We start from the raw sequence: 25,096 nt of genomic DNA on the forward strand, positions 1-25,096 counted from the left end.
AATTGCCCCCGTAGAGAAAAATTTGGCTGTTCCAAATGCAAGAGAAAACACCATACATCAATATGCAAACCTCTAACCAATGAGCAGCCTGCGGCTACATATACAAACAAAATTGATGTATCGTCTTCCAGTTTCGTTCATTTGCAAACTGCACGAGTTTTCATAACTGGGCCCACAGGCATTACAAAATTAACACGTTGTCTTTTGGATGGTGGAAGTCAATCTAGTTTCGTTTCTTCTAATCTTGTGGATACTTTAAAACTTCCAGTAATTTCAACCAGACATTTGTACATTCAAGCCTTTGAATCCCCAGCTAATGTTGGCTACATGCGAAGACAAGTCAAATTTCAGTTATCAAGTATCTGGGACAAATCTAAAGTTAATGTTACTGCATTTGAAAGCTCCAACACTGTGGTTGCTGCAAGCCGGATGCAGAATTCGTATCTACCAGCCATCGCTGGGATTCGAATCCAGTTCACCTCATTGGAAGGCAAACGTTCTATCCCCTAAGCCATCACGGCCCGTAACTAAATTATAGCCAGTTTTGCTTCTTTTTACTTGGAAAAAGAACTCACGTCTCAATTGAAATTTTTTGACACCACCCAAGATGGGTATCCCCTCCCCCTCCAGGGAGAGAATCACCGATGTACGGCCATTAGTGAGTTTTGGGGAATAATTTAAAGTGGATTTGGACTTTTTTTTTCTAATTGTTTTGATGTCCAATTCGCTACAATTATGGAAGCCGTGATGACTCAGGAGATAGAGCATTCGCCTTTCAATGAGGTGAAGCGGGTTCGAATCTCAGCTATTGCTGGTCGATACGCATACGACCACCTTGCACCGACCACAGTGCTGACGACGTAAAATATCTTCAGTGGTAGACGGATCATGGGTTGGAGTCCCCTTGCCGTCAGGCTAACCGTGGGAGGTTTTCCTTTCCATGTAACGCAAATGCGGGCTAGTTCCATCAAAAAGGCTTCCACCAAGGCAAATTTCTCCCAATGCTCGATCCAGGAGTTCCCTAGTCTTCTGGATTGGGTTCAAAAATGCAAGACTACGGAATTGAACATTAGTGGTAGTAAACCCAAAAGAATTGGGTCGTCTGTTCAACTACAGTTATAAAATGAAAAAAAAAAAAATATGGACGCCAAAGTAACATAGTTTGCGATCAGTTTAGTAAAAACGAGATGAATTCATTATTCTGTTTTCATTTCAGAGAGAGAAAAAACGTATACTTTTTTTGTACAATGACTGGTTAAAGAAGAGGAACGCCTACATGCGATTCATGCGCCATCGAGTTAGGAAAAGAGCACGAGATCAGGCATTAGCGGTGAGATTTTGATCCTTTAACTTTTACTTTACTATGCCAATCTAAAATTTAAAAAAAATTTCTGATGTGTAATTCGTACTTTTGCACAATTCGATACCTTTTATGCTCGAGAATATTATTCTAAGAGCATAAGTTAAAAACAGAGAAATATGTTAAGATTTTCCACTCTAATAGTAGAGCATCTAAAAGGGCGAAGCGTTTTAGAGCAATGGCTACATGGATATACATTTCGACCAACTGTGCTCGCAGCGGTAATAAACTTAAGGCTTAAATGATGATTCTTTTGTGTTATTTCAATATTTTTAACTGAATTCATGATATTGTTTGATTTTTTGTTTCAATTCTATAAAATGAATGTTTTTGAAAGGATATTTCGATTTTAAAACAATTGCATTTTGAAGCACCTTAAATATTTAAACTTATATCCTTTTATTTAAATTTCGATGCCGAATATAATGTAATAATATGACAGAAACCAATATGACCAATGCACTCAATTTTAGAGTGCATACTCTTTAAATCTTTAGCATCACCTCAACGGTTTCTAAGTTAATACGGGAATCTCCTGTTGGTGTAACAAAAAGAAACTTGTTTTGTGTTTGCTTCGAAGTGGATCCTATTATTTGTCTGTGACTGAAACTCATATAAACAAGATATATATAGCTGATTTGTATTTATGTGCGAACGGATGCTATAAACTTTTCCAAGTTTTAAATGGAGTTTTTTACTCAAGCATTTTTTTTTTAAAATTTGCACTCTACAATTCATTCAGTTTTTATTTAATTTAGTAAAAAATGTAACATCCAATATATATTATTAAAAGTATAGTAATTAAAATTTGTCGACACATATACTCTCACTGTCATATCGATGTATTTGTTACAATCACTATTTTTCACATGACGACGGAAAATGTTGCAATTCAACACAGTGAATTAAACTTTTTTGTAGAACATCATTATTTCTCTCTGACATTATATTCTATAATTGACGTTTAACAGCGAACTCACAATGTTGAGTTCACGTCTATCAACTTCGGAGCTTTTTAATTTTTATCCTAACCCAGAAGACAAGATAACTCCTGAATTAAGCATTGGATAAACTAGTCAGAGGGGGAATTTTTCATGGAACTAACCAGCATTTGCGTTAATTTGAAGTGGTTTTTAACTTATGATCTGACTATCGCTGACGATAGTTTTACGTCAGTATTATAGTCTGTGCGAGCCGGGAGTAGAATTCCAATCGAGGCGTCATCGTTGGGATTTGAGTCCAGATCATCTCATTGGGAGGCGAGTGTTCTCTCACTGACATTTTATTTTTATTTTTCAACAGTCATTGAGCAGCCGACCCAATTTTTTGTGTTCACGACTACTAATGTTCAAGTCCGTACTCTTGTAATTTGGAACCCAATCCAGAAGACAAGGGAACTTCTGGATATTGGGAAAAATCTGCCTTCGTGGAAGACTTTTTGTTGGTACTAATCTACGTTCGCGTTACATGGATAGGAAAAAACCACGAAAGCATCTCACGGTTAGCTTAACGGCAAGGATACTCTTACCCATAATCCGCCTATAACTGAGGATATTTCACGCCATCACTGTGGTCGGTGCAAGCTTGATGCGAAATTCAAATCGTGCAGACATTGGTTCCAACCCGATTCACCTCACTGGAATACGAACTCTCTATCCCCTAAGCCGTCATAAGATATTTTTGAATTGTCATTATTTCTCTCTTGCATCAGTAAATGATGATATTTTGGATTTTTAGATTGTAAGGGAAAAATGATTTTAACCAAAATTATGTTCAACGTTCACAATGCTTAAAGTTGATATGCTTGAATGTGTTCAAGCAAAAAGTTTTAATATTTAAAGAAATTTTCCAATTTTCATCGAAAAGACTTTTTAACTGTTAACTGGTGACATTTATGACTAAGTAAATACATTTAGAAATTTTCGCATTGCCCGTGAGACTTTTTTTGTTGATTAAAACAAGCTGATTGAATAGTGCTCTAAACTAAGTCTGGCTCAAAGAATGAAAACCCAAGAAAAGTTCATGGAAGGTTCCGGATAATCATGTTTATGTGAAGAAGGAAGGATTAATTAACAAAATTTTTTTAGCTGTGATAAACGTAATTACGGATATTGCACGTTTTCTTTTTCCAGCTCGACAGTGGGGTGTTTCTCTCTTTACGACTTTTGTATCCAAGATATTTCGGTTGGTTGGGAAAATTAGGCTTTGGTAAAAAGAAATGTTTGGTATGCGAAGAAGTGGAATCAAGAAAGAGACCCTTCATTGTATGTTCTAAAGAATGTCCCTTCTGTTATTGTCCGGAATGTTGGAAGGACATGCAGGTACGTAGAACATCTTGTTACTTGAAGATTTAACTAAGCATCGTTTTGGTGAAAATGACATTCTTTACAATATTAAATAATAATATTCCTTCACTTCCTTTTGATGCGATATCATTCCCTTTTTTGAAATTAACTTTGATCCTAACAATCTGAAATGATCTTCTCTTTATCCCTATCATATGAAATGGTAACTTTATTACCTTCACAATGATATGAAGCGATAATACTCACTTTCTTCCATACAACTCTAAACGATGCATTCCCTTTTTCCCCAACAATATGAAACAATAGCAGTCAAGTTCTTTACGATATTAAATGATATCATTCACTTTTTTTTCCCGAACAATATTAAACGATATTATTAATTTTCCTTCACATTGAATTTCTCTCGCTAATTCATCAATGATTAATTTAAGAAGCTTATGCTTTTTTCGCCATTCACTATTTTTTGTACTCGTACATTACACCCATTAATATCCCATTTTAAGACTATTTTAAAACTATCTCATTAGCCCATGCGAAGTTCTATTTTTAATAGTTTGTAGCGCTTATCTCTTTATACAACACACTTTAACTAATATATAGTTTTAAAACTACTTTTGAGTTGTCTCAGGATATTTTCCCCTCTGCAACCATATTTATTGTATTAAATTATTTCTGTCGAAATGGCAGTCGCGTGACTCCCAGAATAGTCTATTTTTAGATAGATAAGGTAGCCATTTTAAAAATTGTTATTTTATTTGCTGTGTTCTAAGATAATAAAGCTTTGGCAAGGTAAAGATGTTTAAATTCACTTTTCTCTCTGTTACTAGCATAATTGCTTTAAATTTATTATTTTAATGTTCAGTTGATTTTTTTATGCTAAGATCAAATTATGGTCTTCAGTTTTATATAAATATTTTTCTTTTTAATTGAGCCGGTGAAAGTAAATTGACATGTTTCCTTTCTTAGTTACTCTTCCCCAATATTACCATGTTTATGATAACTTTATACTCTGACTTTAAGTTTAGTATTTCATTAAATATTAAGGTTATTAAAAGAAATAAAGGTAGGTTAAGGTTATTTGTATGACTAAAATTCAGTAATTTGCAATGAAAGAATATTTTAAATTTAGCTCCACTGTCATCTTTCCCTTTTGTTACATTTTTCCACTCTGTTATCCACCATTTCAAAATTAAGTTTTAATTTCCTTATATGATTTAACAGAAAGCACTTTTGGTGATTTACTGTATAAATTTGACTAAAATGTAAATTGTTAATTGTTTCAGATAATTTATTTTTATTGAAGTACTTTTCAACATATGCAACAGAATGGTTAATGTTCATTTATTTTTTTATTTTATATTCCAATAAAAAAAGTGTATTGTTGTTTTAGAATTTATGAATAAGAAACATTCCAATTGTAGCTAGTATTTTTTTTGGAAGTAATTATTGGAACATTAATTTTTTTAAGAAATTTTTTTCTAAATGCCTCTCTATTTTGAAAATGACGCTCTCACACACGTGTTTTTTAAAATTATTTTCTAATTTGCAATTTTTTAGTGTATATTATTGGTAATAATATAATATAATAAGTCAAAATAAAAAAATGTCCAGAAACATTAGTTTATTTATCGGCTAAAACTGATTGCTTTTTTGTTTAAATCCGATCGTATAAAAATAATACTTAAGTGTTTCCGACCTACAGTGTTCATCTTTAATAAAATTCATACAAAAAATGCAATTTGTGGATTTTAAATATACTTTTTCTCTTATTTACCACAACAATAATTCATCAAAAAGTGATATCTTTTCTTGCTTATTTATGAGGAGGATTATGGTATATCCTCCTCCAATAACTGTGTTACGTCTGTGGTATTGTGAATACTGTGTTACGAATGTGGTATTATGAATATTCGCACAATTATCGCACCATCAGAATACTATCATTTAAATATAATCTTTTATTTCGAAATATTTATTAATCAGGGTAAATGTTATGTTTGTCTTCCGGATGATGATGAAGATTCTCCTCTGAGCGATGAAGATTTTGATGATGAAGATGCATAATTATAACTGAATGTTTTTAAAATATTTGTGATTTTTAACTGTTGTTTTCGTCAAAAACTTTTGGAGTTCAGATCCAGGAAATAAGTGATTAAAATTTAGTTCATTTTTAATTTATTATACTTGTGTTATTATTTCTGCCATAAATCTTATCAAGTAATATTATTAAGAAAACTGAATAAAAATTGATTGATAGATTGTAGTTATATAAAATCTGTTGTAAAATTTTCTGAAGAATACTTAGCAACCACTAATTGATTGATTGTAAATATTTGAACTTAATTGATTGTATTAATTTGTAATTGAAATATACAAAAGGGTAATTTATATGTCAAAAAAATCAAGCCGTAATTTGAAATATATTGATAAATACTGATTGACAATTCATATCAAACATTATTTTGACACCATGTACTTTTTGACACTTAACTAATACATAGAATCGTTGCCTTTACATGCATTTAGATCTTTTCTTAATACAATTTCATTATACAAAGATATTATTCAAGATAACGCTGATGTGTTATTCTAATAAAATGATGGTAATTTCTTTTTAAAAAATCTTTTGAGTTTATTTATTTAGTTTTAAATTAGAATAAATGTTTATAATAACTAAAAATGTAAATAATACAACTTTTTAATAAATATACTGCAAACTGAAAAAAAAGCCTTGGGAGACTTGATTGAAATCACGAGAAGACAAATCATAAAATGATTCCGTAAATTAAAATAGGAGTTAAGTAGAGACGCTTTTAAGGAGAAAAATGTACAGGAATCAAAGGAAGATGAAATCAATTGCGTGCTTACGATGAATGGAATATAAATGTGGAAAAGACAGATCACTATTTTTTTTTACAATGGCTGTTGTAGTAATCTAATACAAACTATGAATATAGTCCTCAATCACTGAACACTTTTATGATAAAATTACGGAAAAAGATAAAGCGAAAATATTTAAACTACAGAAGCCAGTAATGAGCAGTTATTTTTCTTAGTTTTATAAATGTTTTATTATTTTCAACTACATGTAAGATCTTTTTTTGACACTGTAAGGGTAAAATGTGAGATGTGATTTTATAATTTCATGTGTAGAAACGTTTTACAAACACTGCTGCGACTGTGACACTTCCTAAAATGCCCGAGAAAACTAACCATTTCAGAAATTGTCCAACAGACGGAGAATACTTTTCTGACAAAGTATATGTAAATGGTTTCGCCACAATATCCTGCAAAAGAAGAACAACATTGCGATATTTATATCATATTGGCACAAATCTATGAAATTTTCTTTCCACTTCTAAATACTTTGATTAAACTACGTCTTATTTGAATTCATAAATTTGCTATGGAAAAAACATTGAATATTTTAAGCCATCCAAACTATTTCCACAATAAATTAAAGTGCGTGAAAACTCTGCATTCATATTTTATGTGACTAATGCATTTAAATTAGCACTCACGGTTTAAGTAACTTATCTGCTGATGTAAAAAAATGCCACATAAAAAGATAGATACATTTTATCCCCACGTAAGATGTCTCTTTTAATTATTATTTTTTATAAAAATCAAATAAGACACATTAAAAGATTTTCTTACTGAAACTTTATTTACGATAGGAACATCTCGGTAGAGCATTTTCACTAGAAAATAACATAACTACCTAACGAACAAGAAGTATTATTTGAGAAGTGTTAGAGCTATTTATTTTAGAAATGTTAGATGAAAGATTCGAGTGCTTTCTCTCGAGACATTAAGGTACTTCAGTTGTACTCTTTTTTCCTCAAGTTAAATGCAACTCAAAACATTTTTTTTAATGGAGGGAGTAGGAGAGGATACCTTGGGACCGCTACAAGTTGCTTCAAATAAAATAACATTTTCCGATACAGCAAGTAAAAATCAATAAGGAAAGATTTTCTTTGATATCAAAATTTTGTGCTATATTTGGTTCCCTTTCTTTGTAAGATAGAGCAATTAACAGTTACTTGGAGAATGGCAGTTTGAAATATGAAAACTGATTGGCTTAAAGGCTGAAGTCATTTATGGTTGATAAAGTCTCAGATTTATGTCCAAGAGTTATTCAAGAACCTGCGATTACAATACACTAAAATCTAAACACTTAATCTTAGAGTTACATAGTAAAACTGCTCAAACGATGTTGTCAATGATTCAGCTGCAAATACGTTCTAACAATTCACTAGACGATGGAATATCACTCCTCGCAGAGATTTAATAAGTGCCTCAGCACATTTGCGTACTGATTCTTCAGGCGGATTATACAACCGTATTAAACTGGAGGTGTGAAATTCACTCAAAGGATTGCATTACTGAAACGCAAGTTAACTATCGTTCCAATCATAAGTTTATTTATGCATATTTTTTACGTCCCGCAGTGGACTGATCGTTAAGACACGGTTCCCAGCAGATCTCTGAAGTCAAGCATCACTGGCTGCTGTGAGTGTGCGGACCACTGTCAGTGACCACTTGGATCAGTCTGCGTAAGTACCGAGGGTGTGCGGTATTGGTCCTCGTTAAACTGTGCTACCGTAAAGTGCTCGACTTCGCGTGCAGGTCGTTGGGCTACCGAAGCGGGGGTGCCATCCCCTCCGCAGAGGATCGAAATTGTGATGGCATGTCTTCGGATCATCTTCCGTGATGTTTCCCAGACCGTCGCCAATAGCCCATTGTGTAGCTCTAGTGCGACGTAAATGAACTACAACAATAACAACATGCATATTTTTTACTATGAGAGTTAATATAAATACACGTCTCGAAATTTTGTGTAAAGAAATTGATTTAAAGCAGTAGTTTTTATGATGAATACTATAGAATAAAAACCTTGGACTCTGGTTCTTTTATCCATATCTGGTCCTTCGTTATTTTCCCCAGACTGTGCAGAATTTCTCTAGCCGCCCTCTCACCAGCTTCAACGGCACCAGTCATGTATCCCGACCAATAAATAGCAGTTTCAGTGCCGGCGAAGTACAGTCTATCGATAGGTTGTCTGAGTGCTCTACAAGTAGTTGAAAAAATGAATCAATGGATCAATTTGCCTTTCATAATTCACAAGAAAGGATAATAACTTTTGTTTCAAAACAATATATGGAAAAGTTCAGTTGAAATGTAATGCTTAATATAGTTATATAATCTAATACATCTCAGCTAATATATCTAATATATAGTCTAATATACCTCAGATCAGATGAACGTGCATATAAAGATAAATAAAGACTACGGACTTTTAGTCTGCGAGAAAATTAAAAACAGAATAATTTGAAACATTAGTTTTAATTATATAAGTTTAAAAATCTCATTCTTCGAAGGAAAATAATACTACGTAAAATAATGAAAATAAAAAAAAAATTCTTGAAAAAAAATTATTAGAAGGTGTTTTATATTATCAACACCTAACAACACAACGTAAAATAAGAGGGTGTTTTGTATTATCACCCTCTACTACATATTTATGCACATTTTATATGCATCTATAAAATATTTGTAAATGCGTGAAGTAAAAAAACCATGCATGTTAGAGGTCACTCTTTAATAGATAAAGCATGCTTACAAATCAATCATAATTTGGTCTGTATTTTACTACTATCTAGAAATTATTTTCAGGATAGTAAATAAAGAGTAAAATGTAGAGAAAATGTTTCTGAGGTAAATAGATAAAGAATAAAATGTAAATTACAGTCAAGAAAATGTTTTCGGTGTCAATAGATAAATAGTAAAATGTAAATTACTATCTAGAAAATGTAGATAAAGAGAAAATTTAGATAGAGTAGATAAATAAAGAGTAAAATATAAATTGCTATCTAGAAAATGCTTTTCGAGTAGATAGATAAAGAGTAAAATATAAATTACTGTCTAGAAAAATGTTTTTGGAGTCGATAGATAAAGAGTAAAATGTAAATTACTTTCTAGAAAATGATTTTGGGGTCAGTAAATGAAGAATAAACTAACTACTAACTAGAATATATTTTCGGGGCGGGTCAGTAGATAAAGAGTAAAATGTAACCCGAAACTATGTAGAAAATGTTTAGAAAGTACTTGATAAATTACCTGCCATATCTAGTAAAGAAGCCAGGAGGATATATAGCTGTATAGCAACCTCCGATATATTGTTCTGCCATCCAGTTCTTCTCCTCGTAATGAACAGGCTGTACAAGTTAACAAGAATTCTTAGTGAAGTAAATGAAAATAAATTGCCAATTAATCTTCGTAAATATATAAATAATTTATTTCTCTGGTACTTAAATTCTTCGTAGTGAAATATAACAAATTCTCAGAATAGTTAATGCGTAAGGTTTTACTTAATGACCACCTTTAATGTATATTTTTAAGATCCTCATCAAAAATAAAGTCACAAAAGTATAACATTAGCGGCTGAAAATTGATATTCAAACTAGGAATATAATGAAATATAATGAATCGCTACTGCGGAAAGTGAGACTGAAATATCAAATCCTGTTTGATTACCTTGTGGAAACAGAGGAGTTACATGATGATTATTTGAAGCAGTAAAACACTTTTATCAGACAATCAAAATATTCGTCTTTCTCACTAGTGATTCGGTAGATTTCGATAGCGTTTTTGATCTTCCTCGATCAAATATTAGTTTACTACCTTTCATAAATATATTTTACAAACCATATTTTTAATATGAATTTTAAAAATTATGATATTTTTTGCAGAACAGTGTGCATATGAAAGCGAAAAGTGAAAAATCGTATACTGAAATAAATAAGCATAAATTTATCTTAAAAAGAATTAAAATTCAAGATGCAAATAATACCGTAATTATGTAAATATTTTTTATAGTGCTCTAAAATTTTTCACCACCCATAATACACAATTTTTTCAAATTTCATTTTCGACAAGAATTCAAAAATATGAATAAAGGACTTTGATTATAGAACGCAAATTTTTTTTACAGAAACAAATAAACATAAATTTATAAATTGTCATTAATCTTGAAAAAAAATACAAATTCAAGGTTCAAATGATACCGTAACTATGCAAATATTTTTCATTGACTTTTAAAAATTTTGTATAAATATTAGCGAGTGTGCTGAAAGCAATTAAAAAATATTTTTTCCAAGACTTCTAATTTGAAAAAAAATTTCCTATCATTTTTCCATAAAAAGAAAATTTATACACAGAAAATACTAAATGAAGTATTTTTGTGCGTGGGCAATATTAATTTAATCAGAAACAAAGTGATATTACGTACGTGTAAAAATTCGTTTAAACCAGTTGCTTGAGCTAAACTTCGGGCAAGGATTTCTTTCCTTTGTTCAGGAGTTAAATCAAGAAGGCTACGACAATGGTCTGCAGGAATGAAACTGAAAAAAAAGAAGAAAATAAAAGATATACGATCATTAAATTTCGATTATTTTTTTTAAATTAGAGAAATACTCTTAAACTTATAACTTAAAATGATATTTATCTTTAATACAATCTATAGAAAAACAAACTAAATTCGTAATATCTTTTAAACTTTTCGGCAACTCGAAAGAAATTCGAAAACCTTTTTATCTTTTGAATTCAGTTTCATTTCCGAAGTAAAAAGCCACGTGATTAAACCTTAACTAAAATTAAACAAATAATCTCACAAAAACAAAAGAATAAAAGGGAAAGTAAATAAAATGCAGAGAGTAACTCAAAGTTTTCAAGTAATGGAGAATCTATTTCTTTTTTTTTTATCAGGAATTTATATTCTGCACAATTCTTATCTTTTTCCAGCCAGATTAAAATTTCAATTTTATTTAACGTAAACTAAGAAAATATACACAACTATTTTAAAATACCTTAACCCTTGCTCAATTGAATTACTTTTGGAGATGTTTTTTTTTAACTTTTCATTTTCTTTAAAATAACATGGCTAAAAATAGCGTAAAGAAAATGTTTAGATTTATTTTTAAGTTTTCCTTAGATTATTCCATCTAATTCCATTCCTCATGAATGAACGAATATTATTATTTTCGATACTTTCTCTATTAAAGCACGTTTTCGGTTTTTTTTGTTGTTGAGAAATATACATTAAATTTTATCTAAAAAAAAAAAAAACTAAAAAAACGCAATGACGAGATATCTTCTGAATGTATCCCTAATCAAAGGTGATTTTCGTTGTGGGTAATAACACCAAAATGGGCGCCAAGATTTCAGAAGAAAGAAAAAAAAAACATAACAGGATAGGAAGAACTAAAGCAAAAATCATATATGTCTTACATAAACATGACATATTACTGGGTGGCCAAGCAGCAAAAACACATGGATCGTACATTGTTTAATACAAATAAAGGAAGTTTTCTTTCCCTCTTTACGCATCTCATTACGCATCCCATTGTGTACCACAGTTTGTACTAAATACTTCCAGTGCAGCAAATGGTGATTGATTGCTCACGAGGCAGATGGCCTCACCATTTGTTTAATTGTCCTGTACTGTGTTTATTTAATAAATGTTTTGCTAAATTAGTTAGAGTCGTTGCCTTTTCCCATAATATTTTTCATTCCATTATTTTTCTAGTTTGGCAGAGCTTCAAATCGCACCCGGGAAATGGGTGTACTTGAGTTTTTATTTTAGAGAAAGTAACACAAGTTTGTCTCTATGATAAGTTACGCCTCAATTCAAAAGGGAAACATTAGTAATTACATTTGGTTCGTTAAATAGATCTAGGGAATAATATGGTTCTCACACGTAGTAAAGGGAAAAACTTAAAGCGCCAATTCTTACATACTTGAATTTAAACGCCATGTGTGAATAATAAAATGTGAGGAACCATTTAATTTTGAATAATAAATTAAGAAGTAGAATTTGGATAAAGAAATAACATATTAAAGCTTATGTAACATACATATAACATATGTATACATTATGTTTAAATTGGGAGTGCAAGTACCGGAAGTGCAATTTGGCAATTTAAGTTGCCGCGGTGAGCCTACTGCACTGTATCGGGGTCAGCCCTTTCACCAGAAAGGTTTTGGGATCGAATCCCGAGCAAGACTTGGATGTTCTTTAATTCTCTGTACTATTTGTCCTTACTGAAAGAGCAACGTTGGCCCACTTGATAAGGTTCCCCTGGAAAAGTGGCCAACAAATCTGCCCTTCAAATGCCTGCATGACGTAGATCATTACCTAGGAGGGGAAAAAAAAGTTGGCGTGGCTCAAACAAATACTGACATGGAAGCATCTCCCTAATTTCTGAGCAGTAAGGTTTTCAGAAAATGTTCTTCAGATAACAAAGCGCTAAAAGAAGTTACAGTGAAAAGGATAGTAATCAGAAGAGCAAAGTAGCTATATTAGTTTAAAAATTCGTTTTAAATATAGCAAAAAGAAAGTAAATACGAAGGAATTGATTAAACTGGGTTCGATCAAGATCGTCAGCCGTAATTTGCATCGAAAAACTTAAATTTGGCGCTTAGAAAATTGCACCCAGTCGTCATTTCTTACACCTAACTTGCGAAATACCTTTGCTCCTCCTATTCAACTAAATTAAAATTTAGACAATGAATTAAATGAAATTTATGAAATTTACAATAATTTAAAAATTCTATTAAACCTTATCAGCGGCTGTCATTCATTTCGCTTGAGGCTCCAAGTTTACTGTTCAGTCACGTAGTCTGTATATAAAATTTTATCACCCTGCAATATGATTAGAAGGGAAAAAAGATAAAAGAAATGAAAGATTTTCACCCTATAAGTGCAGGATAACTACCATCAGGTTTTGTGTCATCCATTGCTAAATACATAGGATGTTCATCGCCTCCTTCTATGTATATGGTTCCACACAGACCTGAAAAGGTTGAAAAACATGTCTCAACCTATCTGTTATGTGTCTGGATAATTTTTATCCATGTAAACATGATTCAAAATATCAAGTGCTTTTAAATAGTTTGTCAGACAGTAAAAAAGCACCTGTTTAGTAATTATAGGAATTTAACAGTCGAGTCAATTCTGGCCTTTGAACCAGAGTCACTACCTAAATAAAAACGAATACTAAAAATATGATTATAATTAGATATTTTTTTAAAAAAAAATCAGGATTAATTTAAAGTTTGCGGAAAGGAGCCATCTCCACTTCATACTATTTGACAAAATAATCGAATCTCTTAATCAGTTCGAAAATTATTCTAAATTTTAATAATTGCATACACATAATGCTTTTCAACAATTTTAATTTTTTAAAAAAGTATATTAGATTGAAATACTTTATCATTTTTGTTCATCTTATTAACTTATCATGCGATAAAAAGAACATAAAAAGTATCAAAAATTTCTTTAATTTAACTTTGATTTTTCATTTTTCTTTAATTTAACTTTCTTTCGTTAAACTACAATTTAACTCTATAGATTAGTAAACGTTTCTAAAAAGTACCTTTAAAAAATCGAGTCATTACTAAATCACATTCAATTTGGGTTTAACAGCCTGAATCGAATCGGACGTTAAATTTACATAACAGTGAATGCGATTCTTAATTTAGATATACCTTTTTCCTTCCAGAATGCAGTTTCATAATAGAGTATATTTTTGAAAGTAGTGCCCATTGGAAGCCTTTGCAGGAGTTGGTTTCTCAAAGGGGGTAAGGGGGGAGTGAAATGAATTTTCATTTGAACCACTGGAGGACAAGCTAAAATGACATATTTTGCCTGAAATAGAAGAACAAAATTAATCAACAAAGGCGAGCTGAAATCAAACTATGTCACAAACAAAAATAATAAAATTCAAATTGTTCTCTAAACAAGCAGAAAGGAAGTCCCCCCCAAACCTTTCAAACGTCTAGTTTTTTTTTCTTCCTTAAGGCAAGTTTTCAGGATCAATTTTTTATGCAAATGCCAACTTTATGAAAAATGTTTGAAGCTAGTTTCGTGAAATAGGCACTCGCCTGTCGGCAATTCACTATTTTTTTTGTTCTCTAATTAAAATGCATCGTCAGGCTAATATTCTTTTTAAAAATTAATTGTAAGAAAACTTTAGTTTTTTTTTCAGCAATCGCTTTGGGAAGCACCAGAACAATTTAGAAGCAATGTAACTTGAATTGCGCATTTTATTTATATTTACGAGAAATGTGAATACCTTGGGAAATATTACGATATTTTCGTAAGATGTTTTAAGAGCAATTAATACTAACAATTACCTTAAAAGTTTCTCCTTTTAGGGTTGTTATCGTGACATAATCTGTCGATTCTTGATTTATACCTATGACTGGAGAATTTGTTATAACTTGCGAACCTAAAACAATACATAAATTAGTTTAATTGCATCTCATATAACTGCACATAAAATGTTTTTTTCTCTCCAATGCCCACCTAATTGACACTAGCCATTCAGGTTTACGAAGGGCATATTTGTTGGCCACTCTTTCAGGGGCAGCCTATTAGGTGGGCCAATATTGCTCCCACAGTAAAGACAGATAGCACAGAGAATGAATGCCTTGTTCGTGATTCGAACATAGCATTTTTCATGAAATGTAATACGCCTTAAAAATGCTTTAAATCTAGAATATGGCAAAATTAGGAAAATTTGTTACAGGTCAGTTATAGAATTCTTAATAAGAGACACTTTTTAAAACATGGTCATATTTATTTTTAAAAAAATTAAGAATTATTTTAAGAAGCAAGCGTGAAATAAAGTAATTTTCCCAATAGCATGAAATATTCTTAAATAATTCCATGCTGGAAAATCAAGGAAGGAAAGCAGCTCGGAGAAGTACATTTTCCCCATAAAGGACGATTGAATCGCTATCTGAAGAATTTTGTGGATTACTTAGTTTTGAAAAATCAATAACATGGTAAATCGGTTCTCCAAGAGAGTTATTACGCAGTGGAAATGGGCTGTGATAAGAAAAAACAGTTCCTATGCTCCTTGAAAATTGTTCTTTTTTTTTTTAAGAATCAGTTTTCATGGATACACCGTTCTTCTCATTTGATCTTTATTTGTCAAGAAATAATATGTATAATATCCTTGGGATTGAATGAGTCATAAAAGATTGATAATTTGGTCTGGATTAGCTTACTTACCTTTATAGGCGTTAATTTTCAAAGCTAGTTTTTCACATATCTGTTGAGATCCACCTTTGAATTTTCTTTCCTAATAATATATTTAAAAAGAATAAATAAAAAATTTGATTTTAGTTTTTACAAAGCAGCTTTAGGGAAATAAAAAAAGAAAACAATTCTGATCGTATTATCCGGATTACTGATGACCCATTGGTCAAATATTTTCTTTCTATTTTTCCTCGAATAAACTTTCATAAATGCCACAAAATTTCAAGTAATCGGTTACAAAAACTGCATCAAAAGATGCCCTCTTGTCGTTCGATTTCAGCAAATATATGTTATTTATGGCGTCCTTTTTAAGTATTCATATTTGTATTAAAATCGTCGCTAAGCCAGTAATAATAAGTAAATCATAACACGAACATAAAAATACTTTAAATTATTATCATGTAAAATATTAAAAACACATGCTGGTGAAAATAAAAACTCAGTCATGTAAAACAATCCACCCCAAGAAGCTCTAAATTTAATGTCACCTTTTTTTAATTTTACCTTGTCGTGCTGTTTTCTTTGTTAATGTTTACGCTAGCCTTATTTTTTGAGGCTCTCACAACTTTTTATTTACTATTATAGTGTAAAATTTGATCTAGCTGAAAAGTATGAGAACATGAAAAACCTATAATTACACCCCTTTAATTAGCGAGTAATTTAAATGATTCATTTTAAACGTTGTTAAGATGTTAAGAGCGTAAAAAACATAGTTATGATACAAACAAATAATATCCAACTGCAAATGTTAAAATTAGACGCCCAACTTTTAGCAACTAACTTTTCAAATTATTAGTTTGTGCAGTGGTGGCTTTGGAGATAGAGCGCTCGCCTCCTAATTAGGTAAACTGGGTTCGAATTCCAGCGTGGGCTGGTCGATACGAATTCCGCACCCGATCCTCACCAACCACAATATTGTCGTAAAATATCCTCAGCGGTAGATGGATCAGTGGTTACAGTCTTCTTGCCATCAGGCTAAACATGAAAAGTTTTCGTGATTTTCCTCTCCAAGTAACGTCAGATGTGGATTATTTGTTATAAAAAAAGACTCCACGAAAGCAATTTCTCCCAATACTTGATCCAGGAGTTCTCTTGTCTTCTGGATTAGTTTTAAAATTACAAAGCTATGGAGCTGAACATTGGCTGTCGTGAACTCAAAATTGGATCGGATGTTCAACGACTGTTATGAAATAAAATGAAGTTAAATAATTAGTTTAAAGTTACAAAAAGAATTCAAAGTATTGAGCAAAATAATATAAGAATTATTTTTTTTTTGAAATTTTCTATTCATAAATTTTAAACTTTAGTTTTTTGGATATCATATACTTTTTGGGTGGCAAATTGTATTGAATGGTTTGCAGCTGCCAAAAGGTTTATTTTTGATATGCTGAATTTGATTAAAACAAAATGAATACTTTATTATTTATATTTTTATTTTCATACTTAATGATTAACTAAAGGGCAGTTCTTTGGAAATAATATTAATTTCAAAGATATCCTGGAATTATTTTTTTAAAACTTTTTTAAAAATGCATTCATTATTGTGAATTTTTTATACTGGTGCACCACAAATATAAAAAATTGAGTTTAAAAAAATTGCCCGAAAGTCTACTGCGAGTTATTTTTTTAACAAATATTTAAAATTTAAAAAAATTGATGTTTTTAATTTGGCTAATTTTTGGTTTACTTTTTATAGCTTAAAATAATATGCTTCAACATTTAAACCAGTTGTGTTTATTTTGAATAAAAGTGTTCACACTTTCTCTTCATGAGTTTTTTGCTGTTTTGTTTTCAAAAAAAGTTTATAAATTTTGTTTTTTTTTTACTTTTCATTAATTCTTTTTGAAAAAGTATAAACAAAAGCAAAATTGTAAATTTTTTTTAAATAAATTTCCTAAAAATAAAATAAAGGAAAATATTTAAAATAAATACATTACTATTTTCATGCAGTTTTCTTCAATTGAAATGTAAATAACGTTTCAAAGTAGGAAATTTTTTTATAATAATTAGTGCATGTGTTACTGTAAAAGCCCGAAGTCTTGTAAATTTTATGCTTTATCAATAAAAACCCGGATCGAGCAAAGTGACCAAGTAACTCTTAGGTTTTACCTCAAAAGCTTGGTAAAGTACCGAAATAGAATCCTTTTAAATCATGCTTCGGAATTTTACCAAGCCAGTATGGTAGAAGCTTTTACCAGGGAAATTTAAGATTTACCAAAGTGGCTTGGTAGCTCTCAGATTTTACTGCAAAGGCTTTCGGTAAAAGGAATCGTATTAAACCATTCTTCGGCCAAAGTAATACACTTTCGTAAGAGCTAGTTTTACTCGTAAAACGTAAAATTTTCAAGACATGATATGCATCACAGGGCTGTGGTTAAAAGCGTGTTGTTTACAACGCTTTGTTCATTGGGGCTAACCCTTATGAAAATTTAAGGTATATTTAAGGTTGATTTGAGGTATTTTTGAGGTATAAGGTTGTTTTGAGGTATATTTGAGGTATATTTAGGGTTGCAGAGAAAACAGCAATAAAAATTATACCTCGTAAAGGTTGTAATTAAGGTGTACGAGGTTGATTTATATATACTTCAGCTTGTTTTGAGGTTGTTTAAAATTCACTTCAAATCAACCAGACTGATAAGGAGATTTTTAAGGTATACCAGGTTTATTTTCTTACACTTGTAACAAAAGAAGTATTTTTGAGGTATAGAAATTTTTACCTTATTTCAACTAACGATAAAAAGGTATTTATTGAGGCATATGAAGTCATTTTATTTATACCTAAGCTTATTTTGAGGTTGTTTTATATTCACTTCAAATCATCCAGACTGATAAGATGATTTTTAAGGTATACGAGGTTGTTTCTCTTACACTTGTAACAAAAGAGGTATTTATGAGGTATAAAAAAATCAACCTTATTTCAACTAACGAGAGTGAGGTAATTACGAGGTATAAAAAATATACCTTTTTTCTACTAACGATATTGAGGTATTTATGAGGCATAAAAAAATATACCTTATTTCAACTAAAGAGAGTGAGGTAATTATTGAGGTGTTGAAGTCATTTTATTTATACCTAAGCTTGTTTTAAGGTTGCTTAAAGTACACTTCATATTAACTAACTCACTTCCCAGAGTTCCATGCGAGCCGGCAAATGGCGTGTGTGTTGACAATCGAAAGTCTGTTCGAAATTCGGTAAGTGTGCTTGACATTTATTAATTTAGTTTTATCACTTTTAATCAAATATGCTTCGATTTTGAAACTTAAATTTTATTATTTTTGTTTTAAGGACGCGTCCTGATCTTAAATAATTTAAGTTGGAGAATATTCTTGGCTATCGTTGTAGGCTTAGCAATAAGAGAGAATAACCGAAATATTTCTCGTCACTGTTTTGGGTAACATTACTGGTGAATCGTTACAGCAGGTTATGCACAGTATATTTTATTGTTTGTAGTTCAGTCAAATAGAACTATTCTTTTTATTTTGCTTAAATGTATATGTTTTAACGTAGCAGTATGCACGCTGATTAATTGAGAAAAATGTTCACAATTTCTCTTATAAATAAATCATTGAAAATTGAAAGATTTTTAAAATAGCAATTTTGCTTTGAAATTCTACTATAGCTGTATGCTTATCGTTTGGATATTTGTTGCAAAGTTTATATATATATATATATATATATATATATATATATATATATATATATATATATATATATATATATATATATATATATTTACAGAGCTTATCTACAGTTCCCTGATATTACTGTGATGGCCTAGGCTGTAAATAGCACATGCGCGGCGGCGCAGAAGAAGAGACAAGCAAGCTACTGCTCAGGCTTCCCCTAGGATATAGTTCTGAATTTATACCAAAAAGAAAAAGTAATCTCTCTTAATAAACTACAGAATTTATGTAATTGTTGATAACAATAGTTTGCTAGATATTTGATAATTGAAAACTAGTAACTGTACTAGCTCACTTCTTCATGTTTGACCACAAAACTGCTATTTTACACTACATGTTATTTTCTCGCATTTTACCCACGTTAATTATTTACTAAGCAGATTGTTATTACTTATTAGAATATTGGGCAGAATGAAATTAAATCCGATTTCAAGTTTATATGACAATTTGTTTCAAGGTTATGAGCTTTTTCATGCAGCTGTTTATGGTTCACTACTTCAAAAATGTGCGAATTTCGGAAATCTTAAATATTTTAGAAATATGTCAGTATAGTATGCAATTTTAATCCGGAATTGAATAAAATCAATTGCAAATAAAAACATTTATTGTTGAAAGTAATATGCATTATTTTGAGTTTCATCCTATAGGATGTGTATTTATATTTAAACAAGTATTTGTAACAACTAACTATTAGTTTTATTCTGCTCGGTATAAGTTATATAGGAGATATTATACTCAACTTATTTTTAAAGTATTATTTCAAATCATTCTCTCTTAGACATTTTCCTCACATAAAATTACTCACAACTTTAAAATAAATGCTCCTTATCAGCTTGTAATTTGTTCTATTCGATTGAGTGTAAAAAAAGAATAAAAATTGGTACATAACTTCAAAATTTTAATTTATTAAACGATTGTAGATTCTTGATTACATTGATTAAAAATTATTAAAATAGCTATTTTTTAAGAAACTCTGATGTGATTGACAATAACATAAGTCCTTTACAGAATCCGCGTCAAAAATTTTAAAAAAAGCTGCTAGTTTCATGAAGTCTGACAAAAAGTTGAAAAATATAGACTAGGTTTATTGAGTTTAAAGATTTTTAAAAAAGAAAGGGAAAGAAATTCAATTATTAAACTTACAAGTACCATAATGTTACAGACGTATAGAAAAATAAAAAGTGTTAAAATTGCATAATAAGATTGGAATTATACAGGGTGTTTATAAAGTCCCGGACCCATTTTGATGTTTAATAACTCATAAAATAATAAAGATAGATTAAAATAAATAACATTAATGGTTAGATAGACTCAAAAAGTTTCATGACCCTTGTCAATGAACTTCCACGATTGCCCCCTTCGCACGGAGAATATCAAGTCGATAGTCAATTTCACGAGAGGTAGCTTTCTTTTTTACAGAAAAGACAATCTCATCAGTCGTATACTTAGACATGTTGGAAAACTTCGTATTTCCACAACTAGAAGAGCTTCAGCCACATGTTTTTTTGCAACAAGATGGTGCACCACCTCATTGGGGTATCATCGTTCGTAGTTCTTTGAATGACCATTTTACAGGAAGATGGATTGGGCGAGGAGGTCCAATTCCTTGGCCACCCAGATCACCTGATATAACGCCGCTGGACTTTTTTCTTTGGGGATTTATAAAGGACAATGTTTACAGGAGGATCGTGTCGAACATTGATGGCCTAAAAGCCAGAATTACAACCGCAATAGCCTCTGTGGATGCCGACATGCTTGCCGCTACCTGGCGTGAAATTGACTATCGACTTGATATTCTTCGTGCGACGAAGGGGGAACACGTGGAAGTTCATTGACAAGGTTCATGAAAGTTTTTGAGTCTATCTAACCATTTATGTTATTAATTTTAATCTATCTTTATTATTTTATGAGTTATTAAACATCAAAATGGGTCCGAGACTTTATAAACACCCTGTATATTTGAATTTCTGTAAATGTTGTTAATGGTAATACTGTCTTCAGTGAATTTTATTTTGTGGCTGTGATACATGTCATGCTTTTTAGCTACGAGGATTGAATAGAAATGGTAGAAGATATTTATCTGAAAAGGAAAATTAATTTCATCCAGTTAATTTAAATGATAAAAAAAAAATACTTTCTAATATTTTAAGTACTGCCACTATTATTGTAAATATGACTTTCTTACTAATTTATATATTTTTTCCTTTTAGGTTCCAATAATTACAAGTTTCAACATGTAGACGGAAACAGTATTTAAAATAATTTTGTTGGTTTGTAAAAAAAGTGAAATTTTAGTTTTAAATAAAAGTACTTTGAATTTCAGCTGACTAATTATTTAAATTTGTAGTTTTATAGCTTTAAAAATTCAAGCACCTTAGACAACTATCTTCTAAAAATACGAGTATGAGTTCCTATAAATAATTTTTACTATCTGTAGAATTTGGATAAGTGTTATTTTAAGATAATTAAAATCAATCTATTAAAATTATAGAAGAATTATGCATTTGAAACTTTCTTTTATAGCTTAACAAAAGAAGCAATTACTGCCGAAGGTTTAATATTAAAAATTTCAGGTTGATAAATGATCTCTACTAATGAAAAAAATTTAATGTTCATTATTTTTCATATAATATATATAATATCTTTTTATATATATTATATTTTTTATATAGTGAGTGTAAAAATTAATAAACTAGGTGGTCCGTATAACACCTCACCTTCGTAAGTGCTAAAAAAAACATCTTTGGTTGATAAATTAATACTTCTAAAAATACAAAAATATATACTTGAGGTTACGAAATAATAACTTAAGGTAGAACATGGAACACATGGCGCTAATTCAAAATTACCTTTCCAATTGTTGAAAATACACTTCCGGTTGATTTATAACAACCAGAAGTGTAAAGTGGCCCACCTTAGGTTGAAAAATATATACCTCTACAAGCATAAAATTATATACCTGAGGTTGAAGAATAATTACCTGAGGTAGAACAAAATACATTTGAGGTTGATTTATAACAACCAGAAGTGCAAAACGACACACCACAGGTTGATAAATATATACCTCTACAAGCATAAAATTATATACCTGAGGTTGAAAAACAATTACCTGATGTCGAACAAAATACACCTAAAGGTAGATTTATTATAAGCTGAAGTGTAAAATTACACACCATAGGTTGAAAAATATCTACCTCTACAAGCATAAAATTGGATACCTGAGGTTGAAAAATAATTACCTGAAGTCGAACAAAATACACCTGAGGTTGATTTATAATAACCTGAAGTGTAAAATGACACACCTTAGGTTGTTGAATAAATACTTCCACAAGTGTAAAAAAATATACTTCAGGCTGAAACATATATACCTCTGGAGGTATATTTAAGGTATATTTGAGGTTGATTTTGAGGTATTCATTTGCACCCTTTTCAACCTTTACGACGTATTTAAACAACAACCTCCTTTATACCTTTAAAATATACCTCGTTTGTACCTCATTTATACCTCAATTTTTTCATAAGGGAACAGGCACCAAAAAAAGAAAAGTTGTTGTTCTTACCTGCGCACCGTTTTCAGTACCCATATATCTCTTAAATCCACCACATTGTTTTGTGTAAAATAGCATGTTCAAAAACGATACCTCATATGGGTCAGATGTAATGCTCAAATTCATTATATTCTTAAAAAATGTTTTGGCTTCACTAAAAAATAAAAAAAAATAATATAAACATACTTCTTATATAATTTAGTTCAGTGAAGTCTGGAGAATCTTATATTTATCATCCAATATTGCTTTTTAACTCATTAATTAATGACAGGTAATGACACTGCCTGTCATATTAATATTTTTCATGTCAATAGTAATCGAGTGAGTTCCAAATTTCAAAAGTGCACTTATTATGAAAGAAACCCCGACAATAATAGATTTAACTATGACAATGAGTGTAAATTATTGTGTTAAAGGAGCTGATGACAAATCTAAGGTCGAAATATCATAATTTAAATTGCAAAAAAAAAGTTTGGAGGATTTGTTAAAAATTATAAGGGAAACAATTACAAGAAAGGCAAGAATTAACAAATTATCTGAAAATATAAAAAAAAAAATAGCGCTAAAAAATTAAAGGCAAATAGAAATAGCTAAAATATAAGGCAATGAAATAATTATCGATTTTTTTATCTAACATATACTTTTAGTAACATAAATTTGTTTTTCACTGTTATCGTCGCATTCTTATTGGCCAGAAAATCACACGAAATGATACTTTTTTTAATTTTATAACCATCGCTGAACAGCCGATTCAATTTTTTGGGATTAAGACTACTAATGTTCAACTCCGTAGCCTTGTCATTTTGAACCCAATCCAGAAGACAAGGGAACTCCTGGATCGAGAATAGGGGGAAATTTGCCTTCGTGGAGGACTTTTTGATGGGACAAACCCACCTTTGCGTTATATGGAGAGGAAGATCACGAGAACCTCCCACGGTTAGCCTGAGGGCAAAGGGACTCTAATCCATGATCCGTCTACCAATGAGGATATTTTGTGTCAGCACTGTGGTCGGTGCATGCCGGATGTGGAATTCGTATCGACTTGCGATCGCTGGGATTCGATTCCGGTTCACCTCATTGGAAGGCGAACTCTCTATCCCCTGAGTCATCACGGCTCATGATGTGATACTGAAATATTCCTTTATTCTTAAAGGAATACTCTCAACTAGAGAAGAAGACTACTGATACACAACCGTCTAACTTAAGACCTCAGCGCCAACTGGTTGTTTATAAACAAGTTGGCGTATTAATATTCTGCGTATAGCAGGCCACAGAGAAATATAAAGAGTTTTCACTCTAATGCTAGGGTATATAAGAAGATGACAAGTTTTTTTTAATGGATACGAGCTAAAATGGCAACAGTGTACCAAACGGTTTTAGCGCCGAGCTACAGCAAAATGTTTAACTGTCAGTTAGATTGATGAGTTAATCGTTTTCTTTTCAGTTTATCGTTTTCTTTTATTATTTTTAATAGAATTTATGAAGTTCTTTACAACTGACCGATCATTTGTTTTATTTTATTCAATGCATAGATGTTGATTCGATAAGGATGTTGCTTGTTAATAAAGACAAAAATACATTTTGCTAAGTAAATTAGTATTTAGTTTAAATAATTTGATTTCTTACCGTTTTTCTTATTATATTCATTTTAATGTTGAATAAAATACATATTTATATGAATGACATGTATCATTATTCCTTTTGAACTGAAGAACAAATTCCGAAGAGCGTTAGAAATATAGATATTTTTATTTTCTTAGTTTATAGTCATTATATGAGAAATTGAAGTAAACATCGGTAAATAAAAATAAAACCGAAATCTTTTTTTCCGCATTATAAAACTAAAATATAGACTAAATGATCTGAAGTTGATTAAAAAAAATATGTTTCTACCTCAATGTTCAATATGAAGAAATTTCGAAACACTAATATAAATTCATGCAATCCAATCATGATTCAATAATTTTGATTGAAATGAGGTATAAAACTTAGCTTTAAAACAGTAAATCACAAAGAATCATTATTCATTCGTTCATGGTACAAATGTTGTACAAAAGAAAATAAAAATATGACAGAGACAATACATACGTAGG

The 25,096-nt window shown here is 30.7% G+C and overlaps 2 protein-coding genes across 5 annotated transcripts in view; one reads left to right on the forward strand and one right to left on the reverse strand.

The window, feature by feature from the left end:
• Positions 1 to 5,927, forward strand: part of LOC107449749 (ubiquitin protein ligase sneaky) — a 40,607-nt gene extending 34,680 nt beyond the window's left edge. For 3 of the 4 annotated variants that reach the window (XM_087159883.1, XM_087159885.1, XM_087159886.1), the window contains 3 exons: positions 1,217 to 1,330; positions 3,493 to 3,681; positions 5,650 to 5,927. In XM_087159883.1, coding sequence (XP_087016009.1) covers positions 1,217 to 1,330; positions 3,493 to 3,681; positions 5,650 to 5,730 — 384 coding nt within the window. In that variant the 3' untranslated portion in view covers positions 5,731 to 5,927. The remainder of the gene's footprint in view (positions 1 to 1,216; positions 1,331 to 3,492; positions 3,682 to 5,649) is intronic. The other variant, XM_087159884.1, reaches the window with a different exon arrangement.
• A 782-nt stretch (positions 5,928 to 6,709) lies between these two features.
• Positions 6,710 to 25,096, reverse strand: part of LOC107443357 (amine oxidase [flavin-containing]) — a 32,275-nt gene continuing 13,888 nt past the window's right edge. Inside the window, exons 6-14 of the mRNA XM_016057202.4 lie at positions 23,016 to 23,157; positions 15,746 to 15,815; positions 14,863 to 14,957; positions 14,215 to 14,374; positions 13,421 to 13,520; positions 10,958 to 11,069; positions 9,787 to 9,884; positions 8,563 to 8,737; positions 6,710 to 6,953 (exon numbers count right to left, since the gene is read on the reverse strand). Coding sequence (XP_015912688.3) covers positions 6,810 to 6,953; positions 8,563 to 8,737; positions 9,787 to 9,884; positions 10,958 to 11,069; positions 13,421 to 13,520; positions 14,215 to 14,374; positions 14,863 to 14,957; positions 15,746 to 15,815; positions 23,016 to 23,157 — 1,096 coding nt within the window. The 3' untranslated portion in view covers positions 6,710 to 6,809. The remainder of the gene's footprint in view (positions 6,954 to 8,562; positions 8,738 to 9,786; positions 9,885 to 10,957; positions 11,070 to 13,420; positions 13,521 to 14,214; positions 14,375 to 14,862; positions 14,958 to 15,745; positions 15,816 to 23,015; positions 23,158 to 25,096) is intronic.

Source organism: Parasteatoda tepidariorum, chromosome 3, assembly GCF_982258835.1.
Source record: "Parasteatoda tepidariorum strain Cologne lab strain chromosome 3, Ptep-v5.0, whole genome shotgun sequence".
Lineage (NCBI taxonomy): Eukaryota > Metazoa > Arthropoda > Arachnida > Araneae > Theridiidae > Parasteatoda > Parasteatoda tepidariorum.